The sequence below is a fragment of the Astyanax mexicanus genome, chromosome 1 (genome assembly GCF_023375975.1).
Source record: "Astyanax mexicanus isolate ESR-SI-001 chromosome 1, AstMex3_surface, whole genome shotgun sequence".
Taxonomy (NCBI): Eukaryota; Metazoa; Chordata; class Actinopteri; order Characiformes; family Acestrorhamphidae; genus Astyanax; species Astyanax mexicanus.
In genome coordinates this window covers 108,944,555-108,959,175 of record NC_064408.1, presented here as the reverse complement: position 1 = coordinate 108,959,175, position 14,621 = coordinate 108,944,555, and the positions used below count along the sequence as shown (strand labels likewise).

Here is a 14,621-nt window from a genome sequence, read left to right as displayed (position 1 = left end):
TTGAGTAGTCTAAGTTGGTCTTTGGTGGTGGTTAAAAACTAATCCAATGTCATCTATGCAAAGATATAACATGTGTTGGTAAAATTGCTGGGTAAGCAGTATTTTGCATTTAATTTTGGTCATGTTTATCAAACAGTACTATAGTTTGGTCATACTGGTCAACCACTTTGTTGTTGATAGTGATGCTGGTCAACCTGCTTGGTCATGATGGTCAGCCAGCTTGGCTGTACTGGTCAAACTGATCTACCAGGTTGGTGATGGTGGTCATCAACCCAGCTTGGTCCAGCTTGTTTTAGTTGATCATGCTTGTAGACCAGCTAAACCATCAAACTTAAACTAAAGCATAGCCTATACTGCTCAACCAGCTTAATCAGCTTGTGCTGGCCATGCTGTTTTTTTTTTTCAGAAGGTAGGTGCAGTCTATGATGAACTGCATCTCTGTACTGTAGTTAGGGAAGTAAAAATATCCCTGAAGGAAAACAGCCTTGCCAGCTCAAGCTGGTTAAGCTGGTTGACCAGCATAGCTCTGGCTAACATACATTATATTACCAAGACTATTTACTCACGCATCCAAATAACTGAATTCAGGTTTTCTAATTACAGGTGTATAAAGCCAAATATCTAGGCATGCAGACTGCTTCTGCAAACATTAGTGACAGAATTTTCCTTCTCTCAATTTTGCAGGAACAATTTGAAGATGGCCTCTTTCTGTTCAAGCACATTATCGCACAAAATTTCCCTCTAACAAACTCCTGTTCAGAAGCCTGTTCAGAAGAGTTAAAGCTGTTATACACGTTATACTTAGTATTGGACTGAAAAAGAATATAAAAGTGCCAGCTATGCCTTGTTTTTCTGAGCCTTTGGAATAAAAAATGCCACAATGATGTCGCAAAACAACACCAGCAACATCACATCCTGTAGATAAAAGCTGCTGCCCAAGTGTTGATAGCACTGTTATAGCCTAACCCACTGACAGGACATATGACAATCAGAATGATTGTCTGCATTTAATTAAAAACATTTGAATTAAAACATTCATTTATGTTAAACTAAAATAATACACAGCAATTTTGCACCAGATAAATTAGCCTTATTGTGGTTTAGATGTGATGAAATTGGTGTGTCATAAAGGTTCGGAAAATGCTTACTAGTAGTGTCACACTCTTCATGAGAAAGGCAATTCAAATTAGGCAAGATCATAATCATCAGTATTATTCTCAAGACTTCGCAAGACTTCATCTTTCACATATTTCGGCTTTGAACAAATTGACACATGCAACATCTGTATACTGTACGTTGTGACAAGTTGAAACTGTGGCACAATGAGTAAACGGCCACTGTGCAGGCTAGGAAAAGTGGACCTCTATATAATGATTGTATTAAAGTGTTTTAGTCATGCCTAGTTTATACTACACGATTTTAGCCAGTTGCCTCACAGTCGGCAACTGTTTTTTGTTCTGCAACGAAGAACAGCTTGGAGGAAAATCAGCAAGCACTCATTGCTCGCTCAGTTGTGTCGCATGAACTGCTAAAACAATTTGTGCCAGACATTCACACAAAGCAATCCAGACTGTTCTCATAGAGAGTTTCCCAATGGTGGAACAAACTACCTTCCACTACCAGATCAGGAGAATCTCTTGCTATCTTTAATAAACTCCTGAAGACAGAGCTCTTCAAAGAGCACATACTCTCCTAACACCTCTAACAAACTAACTACTGCTAACCTCATTTCCTTCTTCCCCTCCTTCACTCCTCTATCCCATTACTCCCCTTTGATCTCCTTTAGGCCCTATATAAAGATGTTTTACCTTTAACTTCTATTACTGTTGTACTTTAATATTGTAAGTCGCTTTGGACAAAAGCGTCTGCCAAATGTAATGTAATGCTAAGAGACATTCCCCAATTAGTTGTTGACTGATAGCTGTAATAAAGTAATTTCTTGGGAATCTTATTTTTTCCCAATAAAGACTGCTTAGTGTGTTTTACTGGCATAAAAATGATAGATTAAGTCATAACTGCACCACAATGATTTAGGCAAAGCATTTCTTAAAACTTCAGATTGCATAACAGATTTATGGCACAATGTTTTATAAAGCAATGCAAAATTCCCTCAGCAGATTTTATGATCCCTTAACAGAGCTGCATAAAAGCACTTTATTTCACAGACAGTAACATTTATTTTTAAAAATGCTAAACAGATGATTCAAGTTTATATATATTAAGGAGAACTGAATCGTCCACAGAAGAGAATGCTTCCAGTTGCATTGTGTCTGATGAAAAAGAGAAAGGGGTGATCTGCCACAAATCTCCTTTGGCAAATCAAAAGGCAATCTAAAGTCATGATGGCTGCAGTCGCCGCAGCTGCTTCTGTGCCTTCCTCGTTCACCTCCACGAAGGATTTATGCACCACCTTGGAGAGCACCAGATTATCACATGGAGACATGCGTGAGAAATCACACTTGACTTGATCAAAGGCGTCCACCATGCCCATGCTGACCAACAGCTCCTTCATGTCATAAGTCTGTTCCAGTTTAAACCGGGGCAAAGACACCTCCACGTTCACAGTTTCCATCATATCAGGCTGTGTCCACTCCATGAAGTTCTCATAGGTGAGGCTTTGCTCAAGCTGAGAGAAAAAAAAAAACAATGTGAATTTACAACAGATAAATGAAGTGTGACAAGGTTTTTCTCTGACTCATATATTGAGCAAGTACATTTATATTGATTCAAGCAATGTAGATGATGCAATATACTTTACCTTCTCAAGCCCAGTAGTGTCATCCTGTATCTCATTAGGAAGAATAAACAGCATGCTGAGATCATTCCCTTCATATGGCATTTCCAGAATCTGGCAGTTTATATCAGGGATTAAGGCCAGGCGAAACCGTTCCTCCTGATTCATCATCTGCACTGGTTTGGTTTCTTTCTGCATTAAATCAAACAGAAAACAAATATATTTTAAGGTGACATGCCCTTTGCTAATGCTGCATCATTTACATACACTGCTTCACCAGATTACTGCCAATCAATAGAGTTTGTAATGCAATCAACATGTTTACAAGACTAATCAGTATTTACAAGTAATCAGATAATGGGAAAACTACTGTTATTAGGAGTTTACACAAGTAGGTCGATAATCAGTTTTTGCTTTGCACCAAGCCATGGCCAAATATCAGCTAGAAGAAGATGAAGATTATTTAAATCCTTCAAATTTTAAATGTTGATGTATTTTGTAAACATCTCACAGTTTACTGTGTTAAACACTGTTCATTTACTTCCAGTACCACAGTATTTTTCCATGCTTGCCCTGAGAAAATTAAGAATACTCCAGTTAAGAAATCAAAGTATGCTGTTTACATGACTTGAATAACCAGACAACTGCAGAAATCTACTTAGAATCATTGTAAACACTGTCATTACGAATGCCATATCTGCACTATAGAAAGTTGCCCTGAATCTGCTAACCAATCCCTGTCAAGTTAGGTCTCTTCAAGGCCACAGCTCAGCAGAGATGAGGGTTTTTCCTTGTTTGGATTCTGTAGAACCTGATTAGCTGATTTGCTGAATCAGGTGTGTTTAATGGTGAAGTCTGCAGTCTCACACAAATCATTACCTCTAAGTGTCTGCTACACTGTAATTTGTCTGTGATTTTGTGTTGTGTGTAATTTAACTCCTGCCCATTTCTTTCTTTGATGCTGTGCAAAAAAATGAACTTTGAAGTTTTAGAAAAGTTTATAGCAATTAATAGCCAAATGTCTGGATCTGTTTCTTTAATATTAAGGAAAGAATAATGTAATACTTTGTCCTCTTGAGGCTGAAAAGGATTAAGATAAAGTTTTTCTTTGTGATATAAAGTTGTCATTTTGGAAACACAAGGTTTCTGTGGGATAGTGATTGATGTGATTAATTTGACAATATGACAGGTCATTTTTGAGGTGCTTGGACACTAGTTACCTTATTTAGTTTAAATTGAACCTCTCTTGTTTCAAATGACAGAAACCTCTTCTCCCAGTTACACTTAAAGTAGATGGCATTCACCAAGACGAGTCTGGTCAATTCATCAACAACTCCTTCAGCCAGCAAGTCCTTAATCTTTTCTAAAATGAACAATAAAGGAATTGTTAAAGGTAACATGACGAGACAGCATTTACAGAGAAAATCATTTTGGTTTTGCAGCAGATAGATTACAGTTCTTTGGACAACATGTGATATCTATCAAAATCAGTATGAGGTAACTACTACAGCACACAAACAGTTTTTAAATTCTAAGGACCAGCTGATTCCCTTCTCATTAGACTCACAGTCACAGCACTGATATAAGTTGTGTTACTGCATGCACAGATGAGGAGAATCTGATATGGACAGATTCCAGATTATTTACAGTGATGTTGAAGAAGAGTGTGTTTTAAAAAAGTACTTTTAAAATGTGCTTTGTGATGCATTATTTTTAGAAGTGGACAAATCTAGTGACTTTAGTGAGGATTCTGTTGTGCTCTTATTTATCTCTCCAGTTATCTTTAGTTCTATCGTATGTACTTCCTTTGGAATGTGTAGCAGGGCAGTTATATATGTATATTTACAAATAAGCTGACCAGAAAAAAGTAATATACTGGGTTAATACAGGTTAAATAAATGTAAAGAGTAGAAACACCCCATAGTGTCCCAATTTTTTCTAATTTGCAGTTGTACATATTACACTGGGCTGCCAGATGGAGAATACTTCTTATTATATTAACTATATCTGTATTTGTCTGCTTTAACTCTACATGAGTCAATTACATTACATTACATTTGGCAGACGCTTTTGTCCAAAGCAACTTACAATAGTCAAGTACAAGGTAATAGAAGTTTAAAGGTAAAACATCTTTAGATAGGGCTTAAAGGAGGTCGAAGGGAAATAGTGAGATAGAGGAGTGAAGGAGGGGAAGAAGGAAATGAGGTTTAAAGTAGTTTGTGTTAGAGGTGTTAGGAGAGTAAGTGCTCTTTGAAGAGCTCTGTCTTCAGGAGTTTATTAAAGATAGTGAGAGATTCTCCTGATCTGGTAGTGGAAGGTAGTTAGTTAGAGGTGTTAGGAGAGTAAGTGCTCTTTGAAGAGCTCTGTCTTCAGGAGTTTATTAAAGATAGTGAGAGATTCTCCTGATCTGGTAGTGGAAGGTAGTTTGTTCCACCATTGGGGAACTCTGTATGAGAACAGTCTGGATTGCTTTGTGTGAATGTTTGTTTGATAAAGCAAGGCGACGTTCATTGGAGGAGCGCAGCGGCCGGGAGGTGGCGTAAGCCTTCAGGAGTGATCAGTGCAGGTAGGAAGGAGCTGTTCTGTCATCACCTTGTAGGCGACTGTAAGAGCTGGTAGCCAATGGAGTAAATACATACAAACTGGAGAGAAAATTATCTTTTTATCTGTTTACTAATTTCTACGGGTACCTAAAACTTTGCACAGAATAAATGAGTACTAACCTTGTGTTTGCTTTTCCACCCATGTATTAATATGTACGCGTGCAGCCTCTGAATTTGATTTAAAATCAGCAGTCTCTAGCTCTGCATGGTAGTGCTGTTTTGTATCCGCTAGAAATTTCTACAACAAAAGAAAACACATGATAATAACACTGTTGTTAGAGGTAGCAGAAATCGCAAACTAATGCACAAGTCTTTTATAAACAAAAGGCTTACCTCCACAAACTGGTAGGTCTGCTCTCCATAAAGCCGATTGGCCAGGGTGAGGGAGTATGGAGCTCCTGCTTTGTTCAGTTCATTTAAGAGCTGGTTGAAGCCAATGTGAATGTCAACTTTGGCTTTGTTGAACTGCAAAGTCTACAGGGGAAGATGAATACATAGAAACAGTTCATTAACCCCATGAGTTCCACCACTGCACACTGCTTCTTTCTGCAGTTCATTTATAACGTGGCTTTTTCAATATATAGTTTTTGTGTACAAACCAATGGGTGTTTGTGCCACCTCTAAATGGAACCTCTTAGAGCCTCTGGACGTTCTGGGCCTCCTCTTTTGTGGAATTTATGTTTTTGGTTATTGTTTTTTTTTTTTTTTAACTCTAGTCTACACTTCCAAACTAGCAAGACATCAAGTATGCTAACACCTGCCTTTTTTTTTTTTTTGAGGTCATTAATTCAAGGATTCATATACATTTAAGTTTCTCCACCAACACTATGATATTTGCATGAATTATCATATATTTTTTTGTTTTTATTTTAAGCACATTATATTTGTCATTACCTTGACTTGGATGAAGATCAGATCACATTTTATGACAAACTTACAAAGAAAAACATGAAATTCCAAAAGGTTCACATTAGGGGTGTGGCAATGTAGTTGAGATTCACTTATATGCATGCAATAAATATGCTAAACAATAGAGATTTTTGCATTTACATTAGCTTATTTTTGTCTCATTTATATTATTATTTTATATAATATAGAAGTCAGTGTAATTCAAAATGGACAAACGCTTATAAAATTATTTTCTACTAAATGTATAAAACCCTATGTTTATACTAAACAAAACATATTTATATTTATTTTGCTGCAGTAGAATATACTTAAAATTGTAACATTTCAAATATATTCACAAAAACAAAGCGTACAATACAGAATCAATATCTACTGCAAACTTAAAAATGACAAAGACCAAAGTGATATACACTAAGAAGACAACAAGTCATGTAACAGAAGCTAGTGCTCATCCAAATACAATACATAAATTCTAACCTCAGACATCTGAGCTTCAGTGTTGCCTGCAGCTCCCAGAGACACCATGGCCAGTGCCGAGGAGATGCTGAGAGGAGAGTAGAACATGTTGCCCTGTTTGTTGCCTTCTCTGATCTTCTTGAACAGATCAAGTGCAAAACTTGTGTTTGCTACAGACAAGGACTCCATTTTTCTCAGATCTGAAAAAAAAAATATATATACAAATTAAACTTGTTAAGAAAAGACCAAACACAAGAAAAACAACTAAATTACAGTACTTCTGAGATAAATAACCTGATCTAAAGTGATATAAAAAGGGTTCAGTTGGTTAAGAGAACTAGCTATATGCTTCCAAAAGGATTGGAAAGGACAACAGCATTTCAGTATGCAGCTCTCAGTATGTTGACGCCCCTCGAGGAATGAGGGAGAGTACTGGCGTCCCAATCCGCACACTAGTGCACTTCACAAGCTTGAGTAATAAGTGCACTTCGAATGATTGTGCACTATTTTTATAGTGGTCCTTCTCAGGTCCTCCTCAGAAGGTCGTTTATAACAGTGTTTGCTGGTATCCTATTTCTTTCTTTGCTGTATTAAAAAGCACATAATCATAATGAGGTATATCAGGTATATTTTATGGGCCATTCCACCGAATGGGTGCTTGTTGTAACTCTTCCAAATTCAACTGTAAATCTAATACATATATTTAACTATTCAATACGTGTACTGGTCAAACTTAGGCAGATTTACAAGGTTTTTTAGTCAAAGATGTTTACAGTCTTTGTTTACAGTTACCGTTACCAAAACTGTGTGACATTTAAAAAACATGTTTAAAAGCAAGTCCACTGATTCCTTTCCTCTCAAGAAAGTCTTTATTTTAAAGAAATGGTTGACTGCATGTTCAATTAATTGATATTTATGACAAATAATCACTATATAAGCATGCACAATGTACCCAAACCTGAAATTTATCAAATTTATTATCATGCACTTTATTAAACAAATGGATAAATGATGAACCAAACAGAATTGGAAAACAGTGTTTTTTTCATGTACTAATATTAAAATTAATAAAACAATAAACCAGAGGGCTTTCCTTAGTCCTGCTACTGGATTTCACTGCTGTTAATCTTTATGTTATGAGTAATAGGACTGAAAGTTACAGGAATTAATTTTTAGCATAGAATTAGCAAAAACATGAAAAATATTTAAATGGCACATTGTGCTCATTCTAGTGATTTTCACAAAATTTGTATTTTAAAAATAAGATCTAAGATTTAGGTATGATGTCATAGTTACAATAAAATCAAATTATACAGAAAATCTAATGAGTTTAACTTAATTTTGGCCTTTTTTTCGATGATCTTCAGAAGAACCAGCTAATGTAACTTTCTGTTGTATATGACGTGACGTGTAGAAGATGTTCAAGATGTTTTAGATGGGGTAATGTTTTATGGTAACAGGAATGAATGAAAACCCATTAACACAACAAAAATGTGTATTTCAAATTAAATATTATGGATTTATTATGAAAAAAATATTTTTAAAGCATAGATGGGGTTTGGAGTCACACAACAGTGCAAAAAAATACATCTCTGAAGGATTTTAATAATTATATTTCATGTTTCAAATTATAGTTCATAGAGAGTAGGGACAGGTAACAAATGTTATTTTTCAGTGTTCTAAGTATTTTTTTATTTTATTTTGAATTACATATCCTAATTTTGCAATTATGTCAATGTACAAGACGCTATGTTGTGTAACGATAAATTGTTGGGTGCTTACATTCAATTTATAAGCACTTGAAGGTTGCTATAGTGTCAGTAAGCGGTTTGGGACGCGCCCCGAACAGCTGCGGACTGGACATAAACAAAGCTCTCCGTGTGACTCGCTGCCTACAATTAAATAATACGACAAACCTGACAGAAACATACTGAAAAACGAGAAAGAAGTTAATCACAAAATAGATACAGACAGTGCCTCCTCCAAAACACAGTCTACTTCATAATTATTTTTTTTAAATGCTACATAGGTAGACATTATGTTACGCAGTTGTGGCGTTAAACACTTCCGGACACTCAGCCCCGCGGGAACGCTGCTTCAGCTCCACTGCAGCGCTTCAGTAGATACGAATAACTCTGGGGTGCATTCAATCTCAAAACTCTACACAACGTTTTGCAACGTTTGTCCACTCCAGATACCTTGCAGAGAGCAAAGAACATTAAATAAACGTAAATTAATTGTAGTTGCATAAAAATAACATTTATTTAACACTGGTTGGTGTTGAAACCCTGACACTGGATCAACATTTATTCAAAGGCTGTGAATAGTTGAAGCTCTTTACAAAGAAATGTTTAAGGCAGAGGTAAAAAAAAAATATATATATATATATATATATATATATATATTAATAATATACTTGCCATTACAAATTAACATTATTGCTACTTAAATGTCCCTTTAAGACCACAAAAATGCAATATAAATACACTGCCTAGCCAAAAAAAAGGTCACACACTCTAATATTTAGTTGGATGTCTTTAGCTTTGATTGTGACACACATTCACTGTGGCATTGTTTCAATAAGCTTCTGCAATGTCACAAGATTTATTTCAGTCCAGTGTTGCTGGATTAATTTTTCACCAGCATTGATGATGGTAGAGTCTGACCTCTGCACAAAGTCTTCTCCATCCAGCACATCCCAAAGATTATCAATGAGATTAAGATCTGGACTCTGTGGTGAACAATCCATGTGTGAAAATGAGGATCTCCATGCTCTTTTACAATTCCAGCCCCATGAATCCTGACATTGTCATTGGAATATGACTGTATCACCAGGGAAGAAAAAATCCATTGATGGAATAACCTGGTCTATATTCAGTATATTCAGGTAGTCAGCTGACCTCATTCTTTCAGCACATACTTTTGCTGAACCTAGATCTGAGAACCTAGATGTTAAGATTAGCTATTACATTAAACATAACATTTTGTTTTTAGTACACTGCTCAAAAGAGTTTAGGGTAAAGTTAAAGAAGAAATCCAGTGTGAAATGGACTCGAGGTGTAGTGAAACATGATGACGAGTACAAACTGTTGTGAAATAGCCCTTATCTGTTCACCCCCAGCATTCTGAAATACAGCGCTTTTTAGCTGATGCTCCCAACAGGCTTACAATGCTAGAGATGGGGCCATAGTGTTGCCCATGCAAATAAATGACTACTTTTACACCATTAACAAGCTCAAAGTATCTCCACACTTTACTGGTAGAATTCTGAGGATCGTGACATTTAAAACGAGGCACTAAGAGATTTGAAAGTGCACAGCTAGTTTATTAAAAACACTGTTCATACACACAGTACCCTGGGGTAGTTCTACGGGTGCCACTATCCTGAAATTCATAAAGTCATAATAATATAAATAATAAGTCCAGTGACGACCTATTAGTTTGTGCTCGTCAGTCTCAACTTATTGTTCTCAGTGCCTTGTTTTAAATCTCAGGACCCTCAAAATTCAAGCAATGAAGTGTGGAGCTACTTTGAACTTGTTAATAGTGTAAAAATAGTGATTTCTTTGCCTGGGCAACTCTATGCCCCTATCACTAGCATTGTTGGGAGCATCAGATAAAAGCGCTGTATTTCAGAAATCTATATTATATTCAATATTCAATTTGTACTTTATGTTTTACTACACCCTAAAATTTACATCAGATTTGTCATTTATCTTTTCTGAAATTGTGCACTTGCTTAAGAACATTAAATTCATAAACCATGGAGGGCTGGACTGTAATTTATACCTAAACTCAAATTAAAATATTAAAAACATAGGCTCACCCAATTTCTATGAATTTCATCAAAGCACTTCAATGTGGGTGTTTATTTAGTTAACATGCTCAATAAAAACATACTGTTTAAAACTGTGTGTAATACTAGGTTACAGTGAGTTTATTGACCACATTTTATTTGCGAGTAATACAGAAATCCAGGTCATTTAATTTTTCCAGGCACCTGGACAAAACAAATGTATCACCTTATCACTTATCCTTGTGAAAACATAGCAGTAATGTCAGACATTTCTATTCATTTTAATTAAAAAGCCTTTATTAAATCAGTGTCAATCACCACATACAAAATGTACATGTGAAACATATGCAACCTTGTCTGCCACCCAAAGTATACTCACCATAGTACCTCTACTACATTAGTGGGTCAAATATGATCAAATATTTATTGCTTAATTTTTCAGGGGAAATATGTTTGCATAAAATCAGAATTTTATGCAAATGTGGAAATATATTTGACCTTTTCGAAACATCAAGAACATCATTCAGATATCAAAGGTAACAGTAAACATACAACAGAAGGCATCAATGTACCTTCAATTACACAGCACAGTTTTCCTTTCCAAACTGCAACTTAAACAATTATGAGTGGCAGATTTTTTAGGATCTTATGTACAACAGTCTGAAATGCCATGGTGTTCCTCCATTCACTCTCCAGCTGCAAGCAGTATATTGTCACTGTCATGCCAAAAAAAAGTCTTGCACCATCAATTGAAATTCACTTTTTACAGTTTGTCAAAATGTCATTATGAATGAGCCAATAGAAATGATCCAATTACTTGAAATGAACACTTTGAAATGACTTCTATTAAAAGTTACTCAAGTTTGTACATCTCCTGTGGAGATACAAGGTACAAGGTGCATTTTGGAGATACAAGGTTTTTGCATGAAAATAACAATATGAATTTAATTTTAAGACTGCATTAACAGCTTTCTTCACTCTGTAAGAACATTGTAGTTGAGGGGTGTGTCATGTTTGACTACACTGAAGTACAGATTTATTGCTGTACAAAACTATGTATATGTATATACAGCTTTGCTGTTAAAAAGATGCTTCAATCCCTATAATAAATTCCACTGAAACTGGTGAATTGTCTAAAATGTCAGGGATTCTCAAAGGATTATTGAAGCTATTTCGTATTCGTTGGGCTGAATACCTGCATTTTTTGTAAATTAGGAAAAGCATCTTGCCACTGACAGCACAGCAGAATGATATAGTGGTGAGAATTTCCCACTTAAAACATGTTTTAAACCTGGGAATTAACTGGAACTTGAACCAGGTGTGATAAAAACAATGAACACATTTACACCTGGTCACTTCATGTGCCTAGTATATGGATTGTGTTCTGATAAGAATTTAGCTCCTTATAGACATATATCACATAGCCAGTAAATAGCATACTGCATGTGGAGGAGCTTCAATTTCACTGGGCGGAGATTCAGTTATGGAATAAGTCTTGGGGAGACGGTTGAGTTTACACTAGGCCTGTCACAATAGCAAACTATTTCGTATGATATAATGTCGCAGATTTATTTGCGTTGAACATTAGTCATTTTAAGACATACAGTATAGTATATAGTAGCTAAGCCTGCCACACAAACTGTTTTATTGGATCATATACTGTCCCAGAAATAATTGTGATCAATGATATTATCAACATCTTATTGCCCTTTATGAGCCACTAATATAATTATTATATAATAGCCTAGAAAAGCAAAAAAATTTGTAAGATATATTGTCTCGGATACAATATTATCAATATTTAAGACTTTTTTCCACTGATATAATGATATATAATGTAACAGCCTAAAAATGCAATTAAGATTTTTACCTTTTTAATTTTTTACTTTGAATAGAACAGCTGAATATTTTAAAATATTCTAAATAAGTGAAAAACATTAATAGGCATTCCTTGCTAAGACAAACATAACTGGCACTACAAAGGTCAGCAAAACCATCTGTCCTGAGGTTATGTTCGTATAATGTACGATAAGTGAAATAATTGTGATAGTCCTAATAATAGCATAAAAATGCATTTCCACATTACTTTGAAAGAACAATAAATATTTAATTACTAAAAATCTATGTATACTAGTCATTACAATATAAAAATAATCGAAGATCCTAAATAAAATAAAAACACTGCTGACACAACATCAACAGATTATTCATGTTAATGAGCTCTCATCACTAAGTAAGCACAATAAGTGTTTATTGGGGTCAGCAAACTTATTGATGTTTTATCCATATATTGTACAAAAAGTCGATATTTGAATTATTGTGACAGGCCTAGTTTACTTGTGTGGCTCCTGCAGTTGTCTGAACTATCAGATTTGCATCCGTTTTAAATGCGTCTTGTATGTGGTTTGGTTTTATCCAGATATAATCCTGATACTCCAGACACATAAAGTGACCAAGTTTAAACAGCGTCAAAAAAAGTATCTGTAATCCTACATTTCATGACTGGATTTCCATACACTTGCCACAGAACGATGCAGTTTTTGTTGGCACCTCCTTGGGGTGGTGGATTATGCTAAAGATAATGTGCAGAGCAATACTGGATAAGAAAAAAAGGCTTTACTGTTGCAATTACCAGTTTTTGAACATTTCATAACAAGGCTTCAGGATTTCTAGTTGGTATAGTGCATATCACTATAGAACAAAACAAATAAACAAACAGAAACAGTAGCATTAACCTCAGATATAAACATCATGCTTATCAGTGCCTTGATATGCATTTCACATTATATCAGCTGGAAAATGCTCTAAAAGTCAGTTCTTTAAAGATTAGCATTAACTAAACAAAAATATCATTACTACTGACAATCAAAATATACATTCAAACAAGTCAGAGAAAAAAAAATCTCTCAAAATCTTACTGAATCTTTCAGTAAACAATAATAATAATTAATAATAACACTCATAACAATAATAATAATAATAATAATGCTTTTGTCTTACGGTTTAATAAACATTTCCTCTGCTCTCAATCATGTAAGAATATTTGGTTTCCACTCATTAAGAGTTTGGTAACTGGGGTAAGAAGCTGGGTCAAACATACAACCATCCATTTCAAGAGTGTACACCTCTGCCATTTCCCTTAACAACTCAGAACACCCTAAAACACACCACATATGGCAAGAACTGATGTCAACCTGAGGTAAAACAAATATTTTGTCAAAAATTATAATTTTAGTAGCTCTGGAGATCCAAATGGTAAAAGGCTATAAAATCGCCTTTTCTTTGACAGCCTCAATCCAACAAAATTCAACCTAAGAATTAAAATATATCCTTGACACAATGATCTGTACGATAATCACCATATTGCCTTTGCAATATTGCTTGTCTCGCTATAAAACAGCCCCACTTAAAGCCCTTCTGTTTTCAATTATTCATAACCAGGCCCTCATCCTACACAGCCATAGACTTTCACTACAATCTTCATTTTTTTTTTAATTCAAGAAATTTTCTAGAAGTCTCTAGATCAATAAACATGAGCTACTGTCTCGTGCCAGTCTTCAGTGCAAGTTACCTCAGCAAACAATCACTCCTATAAGCCACCTTAAAAAGTATCTCTGGGTTCTGTCCATGTGAGAGCACCACAGGCAATATCCTAGGTTTACCAAGACCTCAAAGCAGAATTCAAGAACAAATAATGTAAATGTGCAGTACACTATTAAAAACACTTCTGCTATGAGTGGAAAGACCTCCGTAAGACCATCAGGAATACTGACAAAAAAACAAGGCTTCAAGTGTTGCGGCTTTCAGTCAGGATTGTTGTCTAGTGTTTCAGAATGAGGTGCATACTTCAGTCGGAAGCCACCTAAAAGAGAAACAAAGGATGATGAAGCAGTTCACAAAACAGAACAAACTCAATTCAGGTCTTCAATCAATCAAGATTTGTTTTTTAAATAGATAAACATACTGGGACACTTGCTCATGCTCATTATTTTTTCTGAGAATAAAAGGTATTAAAATAGTTTTTTTCTGCTTGTGTTGGAGTAACACACAGGGGTGGCTTTCTACCAGATTTGAGCATTGCTGTAAGGATTTGATTACAATCAGTGACAGCACACCCCTTATT

The 14,621-nt window shown here is 35.3% G+C and overlaps 1 protein-coding gene across 13 annotated transcripts in view; it reads right to left on the bottom strand.

Moving 5' to 3' along the window:
* The window catches only part of LOC103027725 (leukocyte elastase inhibitor), a 43,804-nt gene that overhangs the window by 14,480 nt on the left and 14,703 nt on the right, over positions 1-14,621 (bottom strand). For 5 of the 13 annotated variants that reach the window (XM_049464061.1, XM_049464066.1, XM_049464045.1 and 2 more), the window contains exon 14: positions 13,100-14,360. In XM_049464061.1, coding sequence (XP_049320018.1) covers positions 14,302-14,360 — 59 coding nt within the window. In that variant the 3' untranslated portion in view covers positions 13,100-14,301. Of the gene's footprint in view, positions 1-2,042; positions 2,627-2,758; positions 2,927-3,954; positions 4,098-5,457; positions 5,576-5,670; positions 5,812-6,723; positions 6,903-6,996; positions 7,283-13,099; positions 14,361-14,621 lie in introns of those variants that run through there. The other 8 variants (XM_049464069.1, XM_049464070.1, XM_015601074.3 and 5 more) reach the window with 7 other exon arrangements.